General features: G+C 44.9%; 1 protein-coding gene across 6 annotated transcripts in view; it reads left to right on the top strand.

The window, feature by feature from the left end:
• SPECC1 (sperm antigen with calponin homology and coiled-coil domains 1) overlaps window positions 1-21,824 on the top strand; it is a 293,600-nt gene that overhangs the window by 157,580 nt on the left and 114,196 nt on the right. For all 6 annotated transcript variants that reach the window (XM_037810359.1, XM_037810363.1, XM_037810364.1 and 3 more), the window contains one exon: window positions 3,338-4,914. In XM_037810359.1, coding sequence (XP_037666287.1) covers window positions 3,338-4,914 — 1,577 coding nt within the window. The remainder of the gene's footprint in view (window positions 1-3,337; window positions 4,915-21,824) is intronic.

A 21,824-nucleotide genomic window follows, 5' to 3' on the forward strand; every position in this document is an offset into this window, starting at 1 on the left:
TGTTCAGGAGGCAGGGCAGCGGTTTTGTGGTTTATGAAGGTGGCAAATTTTCATTTGCATCTTCTGTTTCCCCCAGAGAGTAGATACTGTATAATACCTGTCAAAATAATGAAAGAAAAAATATTAACGTATTTCACCATGTCACCATTTCCTTCATCGGTGCATGTTAGAGAGAAGACCTACTGAAGAACAGCCCCAGTAGGATATTGTTTGGGTAAGACAAGGGAAAGAAAGAAAAAGGGGCTAGAAATATTTTATTTTCAGCTCCTGAGAATCACCACTTTAAAAGTCTTTAGTCACCATTTCCATGATTTAAATGATCATGCTGTTGTTATTTTAAATGTACTCTTTGTTCTTGGAAAAGATTTATTTTTCCTACTCCCCTAATCTGAGTACATGGTTATGATAGGATATTTTCCCTCCTATTTTTAATTTATTGCACAAGCGTAACTATTAAAAAGAAACAGGAAAATTACTCACAGTCCACCAGGCTTACTACTCAACTGCTTCCCATATTCTATGTTCTTTTCTAGTGCATGCCTCTATAAATACATAGTTTGAAATATTTGTGATCAACCACAATATAATATCATTTTTCCATTTGGCATTTTAAAGTGTAACATCAAACTTTTTTTAACTTTTACTTTAGAATAAGATTAAATTTACACCATTCCTCCCAGCCAGACACCCACACCCACACCTACTGACTTGTAACATTTTGCTACATTTGCTGTATCATTCTATCCATCTATCCGTCCATCATGTCTCTCTCTCTTCTAAGCATTTGAGAGTAGGTTGCATACTCCATGCTCCTTGAACATGTAATACTCAAGAGTTTTTTTTAAAATGATCACATTAGTCTTTTTCATTATGTGGTGGAGCTTGCTTTTGTTTTAACTTCTTGCGGTCAGACCACCAGCCTGAATAAGCAGGGATCTGGTGTGAGGGTGGCAGGGTGAAGAAAGCCACTGGAGCCCCTGTGCCCCAGTCCCCGGCACCCGCCCGCTGTCGCCATGGTGGTGGTCTGCTGTGCGAGGCAGCAGCCCCCGTCTCGGTTTTGGAACGTGCGGCCTAGCAGCAGGGCTCGGCTCACGGGACCTGAAGGAGACCCGGGTGGTGGGACCTTTGCATGGCCACGTCCTAAGCCCTTCCATGAAGAGGTATATCCATCTGGAGCCCTGGGCACAGACAGAGCAGTGACAGCCCAGCTCCAACCTTAGTGTGGCCCGATGATGCGTTTTAGCAACTCTGCAAACAAGTCCCATGGTGACCCTCTTAGAGTGATGATGCACTGGCAGAATGGAGACAAGAACAGCTGCAGCCAGAAATGCAGGCGGGTTGCATGCCACCAGCTTACTTCATAACTATACCTTGGTTTGATGAAAAAAACTTACTAGTAGATTGAATGAAGGAGAAATAATGACAGCTGAACGAGTCTTCTGTTCTAGTTCTTCCTATCGTCAAAACCAGCAAGTGATTGCAGGTGAAAAGGAAGGAGCCTAAATTTTAGGCATGATAATGGACAGGTGAATGCCTCTGTGATAATCAGACTTGGACTCTCAGGTTTGCCTTTTCTGGCTGTAGTTATGGTGAAACTGTAGTTACCCTTGAGTTTTTACTGTGGTCCTTGCCAGGATTACTTCATCTTAGAGAACTGGCATTACTAACATGTTTTATCATTTAGTGGTTCTAATGTTCATTTTACAAGAATAATTAGATACATCTTCATTGAGTAGTTAGTAGGACGCAAGTGATTCATTGAGTACTGGGTATGATGCAATGTGGATTATAGTACCCTTAGCTTTCCAGTAACTTAATTTGAAAAAGTGAATTTAAGAACCATGGCTTTCTGGATATCAATATGACCGCTTAACCTCCGTTGTGTCTGAGTTTCACAGAGCACTACATCATGAGACACTTAGCAAGATGTGCCACCAGCCTCCACATCGTCCCTTTACATTTCCGGTTGCTCGTGTCTTAGTAGCAGCCTGCCAGGGGTTTAGAGCTCCCAAGCCTTGTTTGGAGGCTGCTGTTTTCCTAGCACTGGGTCTGCCTCCAGTCCGCGGGTGCCCCTGTCACCCCCACCCTTCCAACGCTGTAGAGGCCTAGAGACTGGTAACCCCTTCTAGGATCCTTTGTTTTTGGAGACTTCTAACCCAAAGAGCATGGTCAGGTAAGTGATAGCATTCCACCCCAATGCGTCAAATGGCCTTTGAGCTCATAAAATAGGCCCTAAATTTTCATTTACTTTTTAACCTCCAAGGCAGGTTTCATTTCTAGAGCACATGGAAGATGGATGCTTGGGTTTTTACTCCGAGAACTTTTTTTTTTTTTTTAATGTTGTCTGCGATGTAGTAGAGATGACAAGCAAAAAAAAAGAAAAACTTTTATGCATTAAAATTCTCATCAGTATTCTAAATGACTTTATCATCTCCAAGTTATATATCCCTTAACATTTAAAACCGTGCCATAGGTCTATGTAATGCATCCTTATTTCGTCTGTTCTTCTTTCTCTGTGACTACAGATGAGCACACTGTGTTCACATGGGTTACATACAAATTGTGTCACTGCATCAGATCAGTCCTTAGTGTAATTCGTAGCTTCTGGTTTTTAAATCAAATTTGTGCTCAAATATGTTAGTGATGAATTTTTTTTTTAAGTATGTTAAGACATTTACAGTGAACTCATGTTTTGTCCAAAGGCGTGTTGTTTAGTTGCCAAGTTCATCAGTTTAGATGTGTTAAGTGGCAAGTTACGGAAAACCCAATTCAGGGGGCTGACATGAAGAGTGTTTGTTGGTTCATGTAACTGGAAGGCCAGCACAGCTCACACTTCGGAGTTGCTTGGATTTAGCAACCTAATGCCAGTAAGAACTGCGTTTCCTTCTCTCCACTCTGCCCTCTGCCCTCTTACCTTCCTCTTGGAAGGCAGGTGATTGCCAGCCGTTCTCAGCCTCGAGCTTCCTCGCTCATGTCCAGCAATGCTCTAAAAGCTAACCCAGGAAAACTGTTCTCTGTGTTTCCTCGGGCTTCATCAAGGCATGTCTGTGCCCTGGACCAGCACCTCCAGCTGGTGACGGGCTCCGCCGAGCAGCTCCACTGCACACAGACCTCACGTCTAGAGCTGGGAGAGGGGTCTGCATCCCCCAGGATCGGGCTGTGGGAAGCCCGGTGTGAACTGGGTGGTCATTCAGAGGATGACATGGTGAAGGGCAGCTGCCACGGTGCTCACCGAGCCGTGGGATTTGAAGTGTTTTGGTTCACATTTATAAAAGCATCTGCTCTTCTTCTTCTTCTTTTTCTTTTTTCATTTTGTTCCTTGTTTTTTCTTCTTTAGGGGCTGTTACCACGGCCAAACGGACAGGCATTCCAGCTCCTCGGGAACTTTCGGTAACTGTCTCAAGAGAAAAATCTGTGCCACGTGGCCCCTCCAACCCAAGGAAGTCCGTGTCTAGCCCCACGTCTTCAAGCACAGCCACCCCCACAAAGCACCTGCGGACCACAGCCACAAGACCCAAGCAAGAGCAAGACGGTGCGGAAAAAGCCGTACTCGAGTCTCAGGTCCGGGAACTTTTGGCAGAAGCCAAAGCAAAAGACAGTGAAATCGACAGGCTTCGAAGTGAGCTGAAGAAATGCAAAGAGAGACAAGCCCTGAATGCCGAAGGAACCACTGCCCTGGACCCAAACATAGACGGAGTGCCAGGCTCACCGGGTGACACTGAGCCTTTGGTAAGAGCTCTTGAGGAAAAGAACAAGACTTTCCAGAAAAAGCTTGCTGATCTAGAGGAAGAAAACCAGGCCTTGAAGGAGAAACTGACTTACCTTGACTATTCTCCGAATTCAGAAGGAGCAGCAGGCCACACTGATGACAGCAGCTGCCCGACACCTACAACTCAAGAGTCAAGCTCTGGAAGCACAGCTGGGAACCAGTCGTCAAGCGAGATAGATGAGTATAAAAACACCCACGAGAACGCGTTACGGACTTCGGGTTCCTCAAGCAGTGATGTCACCAAAGCCTCCTTGTCACCGGATGCCTCCGATTTTGAGCACATTACGGCAGACACCCCCTCCCGGCCCCTGTCCTCCCACAGCAACCCCTTTAAGAGCTCCGGGGGCTCTACTGTCGGGAGTTCCCCCAACAACATTAGCGAGTTGTCTCTGGCTTCCCTTACCGAGAAGATACAGAAGATGGAAGAAAATCACCATAGCACAGCAGAAGAACTCCAGGCGACGTTACAGGAGTTATCAGATCAGCAGCAGATGGTGCAGGAATTGACGGCTGAAAATGAGAAACTGGCGGATGAGAAGACCATCTTGGAGACATCCTTTCATCAGCATCGAGAGAGAGCAGAGCAGCTAAATCAAGAAAATGAGAAGTTGATAAACCTCTTACAAGAACGAGTCAAGAAAGAAGAGCCCAGCGCCCAAGAAGGAAAAATCCTTGAGCTGGAGCAGAAGTGTGCAGACATTCTTGAGCAGGGCCGCTTCGAAAGGGAGAAGCTGCTCAACATTCAGCAGCAGCTGACCTGTAGCTTACGGAAGGTGGAGGAAGAAAACCAAGGCGCTCTAGAGAGGATTAAACATCTCAAGGAAGAAAACGAAAAACTGAGTGGGCTTCTAGAACGGGAACGGCACAATAATAGCTTGATGGCCAAAACTCTGGAAGAGTGTCGAGTTACCATGGAAGGACTGAAGTTGGAAAATGGGTCTTTGAAGGCCCAGTCGGAAAGTGAGAAGCAAAACGTGGTAGAGACCAGTTCCGTGGGGCCAATGACTGAGAGCCGCGAGGTTCAAGAAATGTTGAAAGTAGTTCGAGCCGAGAAAGATCAACTGGAACTGACGTGCAATGAGCTCAGACAGGAGGTACTGAAGGCAAATGGTGAAACGAAACACGTTTCAAGCCTGCTGGCCAAGGTAAGAGAGAACCTCCTTTTCCTGAATTCGGTCATCCTTTTCCCCCTCCTTCACCTTGGAATTCACGGAGTGAAAAGAATCATTTGCCAGCCAATTTCTTCCATGAATCCAGTGTTCAAGACTGATGACCTGTTAGATTCCAGACAGGTTGGCATTGGGGGATTCAAAAAATGTGAAACATCCAAATTTCTCACTACAGGCAGTTGAGAGTTTAGTTGGGATGTAATGAGTCAAATGAGTGATTATGACGCAGTGATAAATTATACAGAGGACAGCCCAGAGTCAAGTGCATAGTATAATATGGGAGAACGGGGTGGTGCTGGAGGACTTCTTGGAAGAGGAGGCAACTGAGCTGAGTATTGAAGACTGAGTGAGAGTCAGCTGGGTCTGTCAGATAGGATGCTTTGGCTACTAGTAATAGAAAACCGAAATCATCCCACATCTCTCCACCACTGTTTTGGTGTTTTCTTCCAGGTATGTATATGTATATCTCACATGTTTGAAAAAAAAACAAGGTGATTTTAGAATCATCCTGTACATGTCCCTAACATTTTTTTGCATTTAGCATTCTCTGCTTATATTCTCATCATTAAATATTCTTTTAAACATGATTTTAAAGGCCAAATAGTATTCTACTATGTAAGTCTTTCACAGTTAACCTTACTAGTCCTCTATTGTTGAACGTTTTTGTTTTTTCCAGTCTTTTGGTATTGTAGATAAGTTTTTTTTTAAATGACTCTCTGATTGTTTCCTTAGGAAAAATTCCTAGACGTTGACTTACTGAGTCAGAGTAGGAACATTTTAAAGACTCTCAACACAGTGAGCCAAACTGCCCTCCAGAAAGATTGTATCACGTTGTTCATGAGAGTGCTTGCTTCTCCGAACCGTTGCCAGCCCTTGGTGTTAAATGGTGTCATTCAGTTCTGTTAATCATTTCCTTTTTTGTGTTTTTGTTTTCCCTTCCTTTCCGCTGGGAAAGCTCTTCCCCTCCCCGAGGCCCAACCGTCTGGAATTCGTGGTGGGGGCCGCCGCCCGGCCCCCACAGCTGTCCCTGTTTTCCATCTCCTGCAGACGCGGGGTCTGGTTTAGGGGTCACAGGTGGGAGAGCTGAAAGATGTCCCCCCACCTTATCTCAGGGCCAGTGCTGTTTCATGAAGCAACTCATGTCTCGAGCACCCAGGAGGTACTTGGCTCCTGCTTGGGCTGCCCTGAGGCTGCTGTGTGCATTGTGGCCTGGCCTGGGCACCTCGTGGTCCTCCTGACGGGCAGGGCAGGAGCTTCTACCCGTGTCTGTGCTCTGAGCTCTCAGGAACTTTCCTGAACGTGTGGAAGCACCTGCATCTCCACAGACCGGCCGGGGCTCGTTGGAACCGCGGTTCACGGCTGCAGCTTCGCCTTAGCTTTTAACATCCTGTGGAACGAGCCCCCTCCCCATTTCGCATGCAGCCTCTTGCGTCTTGCCTCAGTCCCTGCTCTGTCTCATGGTGTTTGGACTGGCATTACAGTAAACGTGTGCGCCACTGAGAAGTAATTCGGCATTGTAAAAAAAAAAAATAGCTTATTTATTCTGATCATAAAATTATATATTAATTAGAGAAGATTTAAACAATACCAAAAAGTATATAGAAGGAAATGAGTTTTGCTTTTAATCTCACCACTTGGGGAAAATCACTGCTAACATTTTATTATAGGTACTCTATAACTTTTTTCCATCCATGCATACAAACTTGTATCCACGTAAGTGCAATATTTCATCTTCTTGTCCAAAAGAAGAGAGTGTTCTCTCCACATTCCATGCATACAAAGAACCAGTTAGAGTAGTTTATCAGTTCTATTGTTAATCTATTTATGATCAACTTATTTTACTTTTATCTTAATTCTTTCATTTCGTTTTCTTCCTTGAGATGTTTAATCCTCTCTAGAACATTCCCTTATGTTCTTCCTAATTTCTTGAGTAAAATTCTTTGTCCTTTCTTGGTTGATAATGAAAATATTTAAGTCTTGGCTAAACAAAACCATAAAATCTGGAATTTCCTGGGATAAACTCAATCTAATTTGGAGAGAAAAGAAAATGTTTGCATTCTCTGTAGAGTATAAGGTACAACATACATGTTTTAAGTCAAATGAAGCTGTTAATTATGTTATTCATATCTCATATTCTACTGACTAGAATTATCGAATACTGACGGATGAAAATGGCATTTTTAGGTAAGCGTTTGCGGTAAAGGGTGGGGTTGTCACACGGGTTGTGTGACCTTTGAGATCTGAGGTCCACGATTTTGTGTTGTCTTGGTGTACAGGGACGACACTGGTCCGCAACTGCAGTGAACTTGTACTAATCTTCCCTCCTTTTAATCTTAGCGTAGAAAAAGTAAAACCCAGAGCCGCTGAGCTGATTAACGGCATGCTGCCTCCCCATGCAGAGTAGCGGCGAACCCACCCGCAGCCGGGAAGTCAAACGGCAGCACCTCGGGCTCCCGGCCCAAGAAGCAGGCGCGTCCTTAGCACAAAGCTAGAATGAAGGCTCTGAGGAGCTGGATTAGTGGTGGAGAGCCCGGTCCCGACCTGCCCACTGGCAGGTGTTACGACCTTGAGAAGGCCCCTTCCCACTGTGCAGTGTTGACGGGTCTAACGTTTCGTTACCGAGTGTGCTCACGGTGAGCATTTGGGATCTGCCGTGGTCTAGGGAGAACCACCAGAAGCGAAACGGCCAAGTGTGTAACCAGTGTTGGTCACGAGGCCAAACCGATTGGGGCAGCCACTGGGCCCATATGGCAAAATGAGAATGTGAGAAAAAGATGTGGCAAATAGATTATTCTGTAACTGTGACTATAGCGTACAGCTCCTTTGAAGGACCTCAGAGATCTCAAAACCTGGTTTCAATAGTCGGGTGCTCAGTGATGGATACCCAGCAGAAACCCTACTTTTCAGCAGCTTAAGCAAGTAGAAGTTTCCTTTGCTCCCGTAATATGAAGCCTGGAGGAGGCAGTTGCTAGCGTGGGACCCATGGCTCAGTAACTTCCAGGCTCTGGGCTGGCGACCATGGGATTCTCCGGCCTTCCTGGCAAAGGTGCAGGACGGCTTCATCTCCAGACATGTTGGCCTCATCCTCAGTGGAAGGCGGGAAGCCATGTCTCAGACAACGTGGTCTTCTCAGAAGCTGATCAGCCCAAACTGGGTCACGCATCTATCCCCAGCCCCCTCCCTGCAATCAAGGATCACAGCCCGATTCTTAAACCAAAGCGGGATGCAGTTAGAAAGGGCATGAGGACACTACTTCCCTCAGTAGGACTCCACACCTTCGCTTGTCGCTGCCCTAACCCGTTCTCCACAAAGCCCTTACAGGACCTTCTAGAAGTGTAACCGGCATTGCGGTCCTATCTCCCTTTCCAACCCTTCCCTGGTTCCCCATCACACTGTACCCTCCCCCGGTGCGTGAAGCCCTCCATGGCCCGCTCCCGCTCACACCTCCAGGCTCCGCTCCTGCCACTAACCTCCGTGCTCAGTCTGTTCCCGCCACCCATGCCAAATCCTGTCATGCGTCAGGGTGTTTGTTTACGGGGCGCTTCTGCCGCCATCTTTGCTCCCCATCCCCACCCCACTGCTTCACTTGCCTGGCCCCGTCCTAAAGTCGGGGTCTCAGCTGCAGTGTCCCTCTCCAGAGGCCTCCAGCTCTGTGAGGTCACTGTCTCGTGGTCTCTCCAGAGTACTCAAAACTGTGGTGCCTGGGCAACAAGGCTGTCTTGTGCAAAAGCCTCTTGCCCAGCCCGGCACTGAGGAGGGCTGGGTAGGTGATGGTCCGTCTGCTTGGGAGGGCTGGGAGGACCCCTCAGTGACTAGAGGACTGGTTACCTGAAAACGTGGAAATTATAATCTTCAATTCAGACCTAACTCCCCCCACCTTTTCCCATACTAGTTACCTTTGACTGATAACCTGTCAGCCACCTTTGGTGAAACAGGCTGGGCAGGAAGTTGTAACAAGCTGCTCCTGTGAAGCAGGACCTGTTTTCCCAGCTCCCCCAGGGCAGCACCAGGAGGCAGGTTGGGTGGCAGCTTGGGGAAAGTCCTGGGAAGCTGGCCATGCCCGCTGTGCCCCAGGAGCTGCTCAGCCTCCACACAGCCAGGAAGCGTACAAAGATGAAAACGTAGAGCCAGAGGCCAGTTGACCACCTTGATATGTGATACGTGACCGTCATGGGGCCCGCGACAGCCGCGTGGGCCTGACTGGCAGATTTTCCGCCTGGTGGTTCTTGGCTCTTGAAACCTTGTAAAGAGGGATGGAGTCCGCGGAGCCCCTGGGGAGGGACCCTCTGATGGTCTGAGCAAGGATGGACGGATGTGCCAGCAGGACCAGACAGGAGGCCCTTGGGGTGTGTGTGTCTCACGCCGGGGAAAGGGCCTTCTCCTCTGGGACCCAGCAGTTGCTGCTCCCTCTTCTTGGTTTCCTCGGCTGACCAGCAGCCCCCTTCATCTAGAGCGGGTCCCCGTTCCTTCTCCTTACCTCGACCTGGGGGCTTGTCCCTGAGCCCGTGGCGATGCTGCACCTGAGCACCGCGTGCAGGTGACACCCCGTCAATTCCCGTCCCCCGGCTGTTGCACACTCTCAGAGACTCCCCAGAGCAAATCTATTTAATAGCCCCAGCCCACTGTCTTTTTTTTTTTTTTTTTAAATTAAATTCAGTTTTATTGAAATACATTCACACACCATACAATCATCCATGGTATACAATCCCCTGTCCATAGTATGATAACATAGTTATGCGTTCATCACCACAATCTATCTCTGAACATTTTCCTTACATCAGAAAGAACCAGAACAAGAATAAAAAATAAAAGTGAAAAAAAGAACACCCAAATCATCCCCCCATCCCACTCCATTTGTCCTTCAGTTTTTATCCCCATTTTTCTACTCATCCATACACTAGATAAAGGGGGTGTGATCCACAAGGTCTTCACAATCACACTGTCACCCCTTGTAATCTACATTATTATATAATTGTCTTCAGGAGTCCAGACTGCTGCCCAGCCCACTGTCTTTTAAGAATTATTTTCAGAATATGCAATACAGATTTTTCTCTATTCTTTTGAGTTTTCCATAGCCTCCCTTCCCACCTTTCATAACAGAAGTATAAACTGAACTAGCATATTCTCTTCCGTGGCAGAGAAGCATTGGAAAAAAGCAATTCAAGTCTAAGACAATAAGAATGAAACTGGCTTTCTAACAGCAGTATCTATTCAAAATGGGACCAAGAATTAACTAGGAGGAGTTTGGCAGCAGCTACGTAAATGTAAAAACAAAGAACACCAAAAAAACCCACAATATTTTTACTCCTAGTAAAGTTACTCAAGCTGTCATTTCAAGCTTGTTTACTTTTATGATATGTATCATCTGAACATTGCAATTTCTTCCATATATTGGGTATCCAGTAAATATTTGTTGAATGAATAGATGTGGCAGAAGCTTGGGGCAGAATTAGAAGAGGCTGCTATAATTAAATACATTCATATGCTAAAAATAGCTGTTAACTCATTTTTTTCCTTTGAGGAAACTGAGGCAGAGCATGCCTGAGATAACAATCTAATTAATTAATCAGTGAAGCCAGGATTTAAAGTTGGTCTTGACACCAGAACTCATGTTTTAGTCACCGATCTATTCTGCCTCCCAGTGACCTGAAAGCAGAGCTGAGATGGAAATCGGCAGCCAGGGACTCGTGCTGCAGTGCTCAGGCTGAAGGCCGCCGCTGGGAGGAAGCCACCTCCCAGGGCTGGCAGAACCAGGAGGCTGTTGCTTCATTATAACACAGCAGGGGACTTCACAGCGCATACCCGAGCCGCCCACAGGGGTGGTTTGCTTTGGCTTCTGACCTGAATCCTGAAGGTCCGGGAGGTGCCAGGTGACCAGGTGTGGGTGGGGTGGTGGGAAGGTTCAGGAAGAGAGCAACTTGTTGCAGGGCAGAGAGCTCGGGAATCCCGGCGGCGGGCAGGTTGTTCATGACCGTCTGACGGCCGGACGTGGAGGTTGGTCACCGGAAGTGTGTGAGGAGACCGCCTAGCCGGCAGGCTGAGTGTTGTGCTCAAGGCGGTGGGAGTCTGAAGAATTTTTTTTTTTTAGTAACTTTTAGTAGCTAATATTATTGAGATAGAATTCACATAACACATAGTGTATACCATTTTACAGTGTACAGCTCAGTGTTTTTTGGTTTATTTACAGAGCTGTGCAATCATCACCACTATCTAATTTTTGAATTATTTTCATCACCCCAAAAAGAAACCCCACACCCGTCAGCAGTCACTCGTTATTCCCCCGTCCCCTGACCCCTGGTAACTCCTTGTCTACTCTGTCTCTATGGATTGACCTATTTGGACATTTTGTATAAATGGACTAATACAAAATGTGGTCCTTTGTGGGCTGGCTGCTTACACTTAGCATAATATAGCGTGCTTTGGCATGTGCCCGTATTTCATTTTTCTTTTTATTGCCAGGATTTATTCCATTGTGTGGCTTGACCACATTGTGTTCATCCACTGGTGCGTTGGTGGATGTTCAGGTGTCTACTTTGTGGCTGTTATGAAGAATGCCGCCATGAACGCTCATTACAGGTTTTTGTGTGGACATAATGATTCCATTCCTCTCAGGTACATACCTAGGTGTTGACTGGCCAGGTCATGTGGTCACGCAATGTTTAGCATTTTGAGGAGCTGCCACACTCTCTTCCAACGTGGCCACACCATTTGACATTCCTGCCAGCAGTGTACGAGGGGCCCAGCTTCCCCACATCCTCGCCAACACTTGGTATTACCCGTCTTTTTCATTTACTTATCCTAGTAGATGAGGCATGGTTTCGATTTGCATTTCCCTAGTGATTAATATTGTTGAACATCTTCTCACATGCTTTTTCACCATTTCTTCTTTGGAGAAATGTCTATTCAAATCCTTTGCCTATTTTAAAGTTAGGTTACCTGTCTTTTTATTGTAGACTTGTAAGAATTCTTTATATAGTCTGGGAACAACTTCCTTATTTGATATATAATTCACAAATATTTTCTCCCATTCTGTGTTGTGTTTTGATGCCCAAAAGTTTTCAATTTTGATGAAATCCAATTTTTCTCTCTTTTTTAAAAATCTTTTTTACCTTTAGTCTGAAGCATTTGAAAAAAAGGAGTGACAGGATAAGATTTGCATGTAGAGGGTTAACTTTGGCCAGTTAGAGGAGAAAGAATGAAAGCCTGAATGGGAGTGAGATGGGAGAGTGAAATGGATTGGAGAAAGCAGAGAAGGGTGGACCAGTAGGGGGTTTGGTGACTGATTTGAATTTGGGGACAGAGCGTGCGGGTAAGGGGCACAGTGGAAGCACAGATCTCTGGCCTGTGTGGCCGTCTTCCGTGACCGCTGCATGGCTGTGCCGTCGGCCGAGCCAGGGAACATAGATCGCGGAGCGGTTTGGGGAGGGCGAGTTGTTTGTTGGACGTGCAGGGAGTGGAGCCGGAGAGGCCCTCCAGGACGGCAGGCCGAGGCTCCGGGAGGACTGCCTAGCCAGCCCGGGACGAGATCCTGGGGTGCCCTGCACCTGTAGTGCCTCCAGGTACCTCCAAGTCCGGGAACCCCTCTGGTTCTCGCGCCTAAGCTCTGCCTTTGCAGTAGAAATAGGTACAACCGGGACTTGGTCCGACTCCTGCTTCTCTGTCTGCTGGGGTCTGGGTGGGGTCTTCTTTCACCATCCCCTGTCCTTGGAGAGGATCTGTATTCGGTGCTGTCAGGTCATCTAGTGATAAGGCCGTCCGCCCTTTCAGTCATTAGCCAGATGGCTCAGCCGCACAGGGTCTCCTAGCTCACGTCTGTGGTGCAGGAATGCAGGACTGAAGGGGTGAGATGGGAGAGGGAAATGGGTTGGGAAGAGACAGAGAAGGGCGGCCCAGGAGGGCTTGGAGACCCATTTGAATGTGGGGGTGTGTGTGGGAAAGAGCAGCTGCGGGGGAGCTGCCCCCGGCCGGTCAGCGGGGGAGGGGTGACAGAGGCCCAGCCCCCCGCTTCAGGTGGGGACGACCCTGAAGGGCACCCCCGGAGCAGAGGCCCACGGGGATTCCCCAAGGGTTTCATTGCGACGTCCAAAGTCAGCTTGGCCAGCCTCCAGCCCCCCTTCCCTCACCCCCTGCAAGCTCCTCAGTAACCTTCCTGCGCGCGCCTCTCCCCTCGGGGGCTGTTCCCGGGGAGCCCGGCCTGGGACTGCGCCCTCTCCTCGGTCCCGGCGTCTGGCCACGCAGAGGGGAGGCCGCGATGCTCCCGGGGCCGCCCTGCTCTGGGCGGTGCTCTCAGAGCCCCCCTGCTCTGGGTGCTGCTCCCAGGGCCGCCCTGCTCTGGATGCTGCTCCCGGGGCCGCCCTGCTCTGGGTGCTGCTCTCCGGGCCCGCCCTGCTCTGGGTGCTGCTCCCAGGGCCGCCCTGCTCTGGATGCTGCTCCCGGGGCCCCCCTGCTCTGGGCGCTGCTCCCGGGGTCCCCCTGCTCTGGGTGCTGCTCCCAGGGCCGCCCTGCTCTGTGTGCTGCTCCCGGGGCCCCCCTGCTCTGGGTGCTGCTCTCCGGGCCCGCCCTGCTCTGGGTGCTGCTCCCGGGGCCCCCCTGCTCTGGGCGCTGCTCCCGGGGTCCCCCTGCTCTGGGTGCTGCTCCCGGGGCCTCCCTGCTCTGGGTGCTGCTCCCGGGGCCGCCCCTGCTCTGAGCCATGCTCCCGGGGCCTCTCTGCTCTGGGTGCTGCTCCCGGGGCCCCCCTGCTCTGGGCGATGCTCCCGGGGCCGCCATGCTCTGTGTGCTGCTCCCGGGGCCCCCTGCTCTGGGCGATGCTCCCGGGGCCTCCCTGCTCTGGGCGATGCTCCCGGGGCCTCCCTGCTCTGGGCGCTGCTCCCGGGGTCCCCCTGCTCTGAGCCATGCTCCCGGGGCCTCTCTGCTCTGGGTGCTGCTCCCGGGGCCCCCCTGCTCTGGGTGCTGCTCCCGGGGCCGCCCCTGCTCTGGGCGATGCTCCCCCGGTGCACACTCCGCGGGCGGGCGGGCGCGGCTGACCCCTGCCGGGCGGGCCGCGGAACTGCAGGCGAGCCCCGCGGGCCTCTGCTGCCCCCTGCCGGCAAGGAAGGGCCCGAACAGCCCTGCGCCCCCGCGACGTTCTGTGGAGCTTTATGATGCAGCTCCACAGACTTTTGAAAATGACAGGTTTTTGGAGTGCGTGAAAGTGATTTTTTATTTAAACTTTTTTTTATTTTTGAACAATTTCAAACTTACAGGAAAGTTGCAAAAATGATAGTAAGATGATGCAGAACTACAACATACCACCCAGATTTACCAACTTTGAACACTTTGCCACATTTTCCCTTTCTTTCCTTCCTCTGTCCTTCTTTCTTCCTTTCTGTCCTTTATTTTTCTTCCTTTCCTTCTCTTCTCTTCCTTCTCTCTCCCCTCCCTTCTTTCCTCCTTCCTTCTTTATTTCCTTTCTCCCTCCTCCTCTTCCTCCACTTCTTCCTTTCTCTACCTACTTACCTACCCATTTTCTTTTTTTTTTTTTCCCTAGGTCTAATTTTCCTTTATTTTCTCTTTCATTACTTCTGGTTTTATTTTTTATCATATTTTTTATTGTAGAATATAACATATACCCATAACAGTGATAACTTTCCAAGTACAATTTAACAGATAGAAAGGAAATTTCAAAGAATATTATAGATTACAATTTCACAGTTTCAGTTATTTCCTTATTATGAAATATAGATATACAAAAAGGTACTATCTTTCAAAGTATGATTTAGCTAGTAGATATATAGGAAATTTCCTAAGTTATGAGTTACAGTACCTTAGTTTCAATCATTTCCTTATTGTGAAATCTAACATTTATACAAAAAGATATAACTTTCAAATGACAATTTAACAAGTAGCTATAGAACAAATTTCAAAGGATGCTATGGATTATAGTTCCACCATTTCAATATTTTCCTTTTAACTATTCTAATACCCTAGCAACTAAGGAAAAGAAAATTATATAGAGATTTAGTATTCATAATCCTTTGTTAAATTCCATGTTGTCTGTTGCTACCCCTTCCTCTAGTTCACTCACTTTCCCCATCTTCAGGGATGTCTAGGCAGTGACCACCCTGAATTGTTCATGTTGAAAAGGGTTGTCAACTTTATGAGCAAAGGGGACACATCTAGTTGAGGTTCTTGAAGAAGCTATTGTCTCTGGGTTTCAGAACTTAGCTGGCATAGGAGCAATCTGAAGGATTTAAGTTTCTGAAAAATAAACAGTGAGTGAAGCTTTTATAGAGTATGGTATTCCTATTAATTATAGTCCCTAGTATGCAATTGGTAGATTTTTCCCATGTAGCCTTCTGTTGTCAACTCTCTGTGCCAGTGTCATACCTTAGAAGTATATCATGCGAGCACTTGTCTATATTTGTGGTACTGATCTGTGGGAAACATGCCTTTAAACAACCCCTTTCAATCCTATTCACCTTCAATACAGCTCTGATACTTAACAAACAATCATCACCTCTATCCATTACCATACCTTTGAATTCACCATCATTAACATATCTGAACATACTAGATTATTATTTCCCCTCGTTAGCTACTGTCTATCGCTAGGTCCCCAATATTCTTACAATATAAAGACATTGATTTTACATTATTCGGATAGCTCACAATTGTGGTAACATACAATATCTCCCCTTTTAAGGGTGTCTGGATTATTTCACTCAGCATTATGTCTTCAGGGTTCATCCATGTTGTCATATGTTTCAGGACCTAGTGCCTTCTTACTGCTGCATAGTGTTCCGTCATATGTATATCACACATTTTGTTTATCCTCTTGTCTGTTGAAGGACACTTGGATTTTTCCATCTCTTGGCAATTGTGAATAATGCCGTCATGAACATCGATGTGCGAATGTCTGTTCGTGTCACTGCTTTCAAATCTTCTGGGTATATACTGAGAAGTGGAATTGCCAGATCATAGGGTAATTCAGTATCTAGTTTTCTGAGAAAGTGCCAAACTCTCTTCCAGAGTGGCTGTACCATTAAATAGTCCCACCAGCAGTGAATAAGAGTTCCCGTTTCTCCACATCCTCTCTAGCATCTCCTGTTTGTTTAATGGCAGCCATTCTAATTGGTGTGAGATATCTCATTGTGGTCTTGATTTGCATCTCCCTAATAGCTAGTGAAGATAAACATTTTTTCATGTGATTTTTTTTTTGTGTGTGTGTTTATTTTTTTTTATTATTTTTTTTGTTTATTTATTTATTTATTTTTTTTAATCATCATTTTATTGAGATATATTCACATACCACGCAGTCATACAAAACAAATTGTACTTTTGATTGTTTACAGTACCATTACATAGTTGTACATTCTTCACCTAAATCAATCCCTGACACCTTCATTAGCACACACACAAAAATAACAAGAATAATAATTAGAGTGAAAAAGAGCAATTGAAGTAAAAAAGAACACTGGGTACCTTTGTCTGTTTGTTTCCTTCCCCTACTTTTCTACACATCCATCCATAAACTAGACAAAGTGGAGTTTGGTCCTTATGGCTTTCCCAATCCCATTGTCACCCCTCATAAGCTACATTTTTATACAACTGTCTTCGAGATTCATGGGTTCTGGGTTGTAGTTTAATAGTTTCAGGTATCCACCACCAGCTACCCCAATTCTTTAGAACCTAAAAAAGGTTGTCTAAAGTGTGCGTAAGAGTGCCCACCAGAGTGATCTCTCGGCTCGTTTTGGAATCTCTCTGCCACTGAAGCTTATTTCATTTCCTTTCACATCCCCCTTTTGGTCAAGAAGATGTTCTCCATCCCACGATGCCGGGTCTACATTCCTCCCCGGGAGTCATATTCCATGTTGCCAGGGAGATTCACTTCCCTGGGTGTCTGATCCCACGTAGGGGGGAGGGCAGTGATTTCACCTTTCAAGTTGGCTTAGCCAGAGAGAGAGGGCCACATCTGAGCAACAAAGAGGCATTCGGGAGGAGGCTCTTAGGCACAACCATAGGTAGGCCTAGCCTCTCCTTTGCAGCAACCGTCTTCCCAAGGGTAAAACTTATGGTAGAGGGCTCAACCCATCAAACCACCAGTCCCCTATGTCTGTGGTCATGTTAGCAACCATGGAGGTGGGGTAGGCGAATACCCCTGCATTCTCCACAGGCTCCTCAAGGGGGCACTACATCTTTTTTTTTTTTTTTTTTCCTTGTTTGTCTTTTTTCTTTCTTTTTTTTTTTTTTTTTAACTTTCCCTTCTTTTTTAAATCAACTGTATGAAAAAAAAAGTTAAAAAGAAAACAAACATACAATAAAAGAACATTTCAAAGAGACCATAACAAGGGAGTAAGAAAAAGACAACTAACCTAAGATAACTGCTTAACTTCCAACATGTTCCTACTTTACCCCAAGAAAGTTACATAATATAGCAACATTTCAGTGAACTTGTTCCTACTATATCCATCAGAAATTAACAGACCATAGTCATTTCTGGGCATCCCCAGAACGTTAAATAGCTTATCTGTTCTTCTTGGATTATTGTTCCCCCTTCCTTAATTGCTCTCTACTGCTAGTTCCCCTACATTCTACATTATAAACCATTTGTTTTACATTTTTCAAAGTTCACATTAGTGGTAGCATATAATATTTCTCTTTTTGTGCCTGGCTTATTTCGCTCAGCATTATGTCTTCAAGGTTCATCCATGTTGTCATATGTTTCACGAGATCGTTCCTTCTTACTGCCGCGTAGTATTCCATCGTGTGTATATACCACATTTTATTTATCCACTCATCTGTTGAAGGACATTTGGGTTGTTTCCATCTCTTGGCAATTGTGAATAATGCTGCTATGAACATTGACGTGCAGATATCTGTTCGTGTCACTGCTTTCCGATCTTCCGGGTATATACCGAGAAGTGCAATCGCTGGATCGAATGGTAGCTCTATATCTAGTTTTCTAAGGAACCGCCAGACTGACTTCCAGAGTGGCTGAACCATTATACAGTCCCACCAACAATGAATAAGAGTTCCAATTTCTCCACATCCCCTCCAGCATTTGTAGTTTCCTGTTTGTTTAATGGCAGCCATTCTAACCGGTGTTAGATGGTATCTCATTGTGGTCTTAATTTGCAACTCTCTAATAGCTAGTGAAGCTGAACATTTTTTCATGTGTTTCTTGGCCATTTGTATTTCCTCTTCAGAGAACTGTCTTTTCATATCTTTTGCCCATTTTATAATTGGGCTGTCTGTACTATTGTCATTGAGTTGTAGGATTTCTTTGTATATGCAAGATATCAGTCTTTTGCCAGATACATGGTTTCCAAAAATTTTTTCCCATTGAGTTGGCTGCCTCTTTACCTTTTTGAGAAATTCCTTTGAGGTGCAGAAACTTCTAAGCTTGAGGAGTTCCCATTTATCTATTTTCTCTTTTGTTGCTTGTGCTTTGGGTGTAAAGTCTAGGAAGTGGCCTCCTAATACAAGGTCTTGAAGATGTTTTCCTACATTATCTTCTAGGAGTTTTATGGTACTTTCTTTTATATTGAGATCTTTGGTCCATTTTGAGTTAATTTTTGTGTAGGGGGTGAGGTAGGGGTCCTCTTTCATTCTTTTGGATATGGATATCCAACTCTCCCAGCCCCATTTGTTGAAAAGACCATTATGGCTCAGTTCGGTGACTTTGGGGGCCTTATCAAAGATCAGTCGGCCATAGATCTGAGGGTCTATCTCTGAATTCTCAATTCGATTCCATTGATCTATATGTCTATCTTTGTGCCAGTACCATGCTGTTTTGGCAACTGTGGCTTTATAATAAGCTTCAAAGTCAGGGAGTGTAAGTCCTCCCACTTCGTTTTTCTTTTTTAGAGTGTCTTTAGCAATTCGAGGCATCTTCCCTTTCCAAATAAATTTGATAACTAGCTTTTCCAAGTCTGCAAAGTAGGTTGTTGGAATTTTGATTGGGATTGCATTGAATCTGTAGATGAGTTTGGGTAGAATTGACATCTTAATGACATTTAGCCTTCCTATCCATGAACATGGAATATTTTTCCATCTTTTAAGGTCCCCTTCTATTTCTTTTAGTAGAGTTATGTAGTTTTCTTTGTATAGGTCTTTTACATCTTTGGTTAAGTTGATTCCTAGGTACTTGATTTTTTTAGTTGCTATTGAAAATGGTATCTTTTTCTTGAGTGTCTCTTCAGTTTGTTCATTTCTAGCATATAGAAACATTACTGACTTATGTGCATTAATCTTGTATCCCGCTACTTTGCTAAATTTGTTTATTAGCTCTAGTAGGTGTATCGTTGATTTCTCAGGGTTTTCTAGATATAAGATCATATCATCTGCAAACAATGACAGTTTTACTTCTTCTTTTCCAATTTGGATGCCTTTTATTTCTTTGTGTTGCCGGATTGCCCTGGCTAGCACTTCCAGCACAATGTTGAATAACAGTGGTGACAGCGGGCATCCTTGTCTTGTTCCTGATCTTAGAGGGAAGGCTTTCAGTCTCTCACCATTGAGTACTATGCTGGCTGTGGGTTTTTCATATATGCTCTTTATCATGTTGAGGAAGTTTCCTTCAATTCCTACCTTTTGAAGTGTTTTTATCAAAAAGGGATGTTGGATTTTGTCAAATGCTTTTTCAGCATCTATTGAGATGATCAATTGATTTTTCCCTTTTGAGTTTTTAATGTGTTGTAATACATTGATTGTTTTTCTTATGTTGAACCATCCTTGCATGCCTGGAATGAACCCCACTTGGTCATGGTGTATGATTTTTTTAATGTGTCTTTGGATTCGATTTGCAAGTATTTTGTTGAGGATTTTTGCATCTATATTCATTAGGGAGATTGGCCGGTAGTTTTCCTTTTTTGTAGCATCTTTGCCTGGTTTTGGTATTAGATTGATGTTAGCTTCATAAAATGAGTTAGGTAGTGTTCCATTTTCTTCAATGTTTTGAAAGAGTTTGAGTAAGATTGGTGTCAGTTCTTTCTGGAAAGTTTGGTAGAATTCCCCTGTGAAGCCATCTGGCCCTGGGCATTTATTTGTGGGAAGATTTTGGATGACTGATTGGATCTCTTTGCTTGTGATGGGTTGGTTGAGGTCTTCTATTTCTTCTCTGGTCAGTCTAGGTTGTTCATATGTTTCCAGGAAATTGTCCATTTCTTCTACATTATCCAGTTTGTTGCCATACAGTTGTTCATAATATCCTCTTATAATTTTTTTAATTTCTTCAGGATCTGCAGTTATGTCACCTTTTTCATTCATTATTTTGTTTATATGGGTCTTCTCTCTTTTTGATTTTGTCAGTCTAGCTAGGGGCTTGTCAATCTTGTTGATCTTCTCAAAGAACCAACTTTTGGTGATATTTATCCTCTCTATTGTTTTTTTGTTCTCTATGTCATTTATTTCGGCTTTAATCCTTGTTATTTCTTTTCTTGTACTTGGTTTAGGATTGGTTTGCTGTTCATTTTCTAGCTTCTTCAGTTGATCCATTAGTTCTTTGATTTTGGCTCTTTCTTCCTTTTTAATATATGCGTTTAGTGCTATAAATTTCCCCCTTAGCACTGCTTTTGCTGCATCCCATAGGTTTTGGTATGTTGTGTTCTCATTTTCATTCGTCTCTATATATTTAGCAATTTCTCTTGCTATTTCTTCTTTAACCCACTGATTGTTTAGGAGTGTGTTGTTTAACCTCCAGGTATTTGTGAATTTTCTAAGTCTCTGATGGTTATTGACTTCTAATTGTATTCCATTGTGGTCAGAGAATGTGCTTTGAATAATTTCAATCTTTTTAAATTTATTGAGGCTTGTTTTATGTCCCAGCATATGATCTATTCTGGAGAAAGTTCCGTGAGCACTAGAAAAGTATGTGTATCCTGGTGATTTGGGATGTAATGTCCTGTATATGTCTGTTAAATCTAATTCATTTATCAGATTGTTTAGGTTTTCAATTTCCTTATTGGTCTTCTGTCTGGTTGATCTATCTATAGGAGAGAGTGATGTGTTGAAGTCTCCCACAATTATTGTGGAAACATCAATTGCTTCCTTTAGTTTTGCCAGTGTTTCTCTCACGTATTTTGTGGCACCTTGATTGGGTGCATAGACATTTACGATTGTTATTTCTTCTTGCTGAATTGCCCCTTTTATTAGTATGTAGTGGCCTTCTTTGTCTCTCAAAACATCCCTGCATTTGAAGTCTATTTTATCTGAGATTAATATTGCTACACCTGCTTTATTTTGGCTGTAGCTTGCATGAAATATTTTTTTCCATCCTTTCACTTTCAGTTTCTTTGTGTCCCTGTGTCTAAGATGAGTCTCTTGTATGCAACATATTGATGGTTCATTTTTTTTGATCCATTCTGTGAATCTATATCTTTTAATTGGAGAGTTTAATCCATTTACATTCAACGTTAAAACCGTGAAGGCATTTCTTGAATCGGCCATCTTATCCTTTGGTTTATGTTTGCCATATTTTTCCCTCTCTCTATTAATATCCTTTATTGTACCCATACCGAATCTCTTTAGTACTGAACCTTTCTCCAAGTCTCTCTGTCCTGTCTTTGTTTCTCTGTCTGTAGGGCTCCCTTTAGTATCTCCAGTAGGGCAGGTCTCTTGTTAGCAAATTCTCTCAGCATTTCTTTGTCTGTGAAAAATTTAAGCTCTCCCTCAAATTTGAAGGAGAGCTTTGCTGGATAAAGTATTCTTGGCTGGAAATTCCTCTCATTCAGAATTTTAAATATATCGTGCCACTGCCTTCTTGCCTCCATGGTGGCTGTTGAGTAGTCACTACTTAGTCTTATGCTGTTTCCTTTGTATGTGGTGAATTGCTTTTCTCTTGCTGCTTTCAGAACTTGCTCCTTCTCTTCTATGTTTGACAGTGTGATCAGTATATGTCTCGGAGTGGG

Source organism: Choloepus didactylus, chromosome 18, assembly GCF_015220235.1.
Source record: "Choloepus didactylus isolate mChoDid1 chromosome 18, mChoDid1.pri, whole genome shotgun sequence".
Taxonomy (NCBI): Eukaryota; Metazoa; Chordata; class Mammalia; order Pilosa; family Megalonychidae; genus Choloepus; species Choloepus didactylus.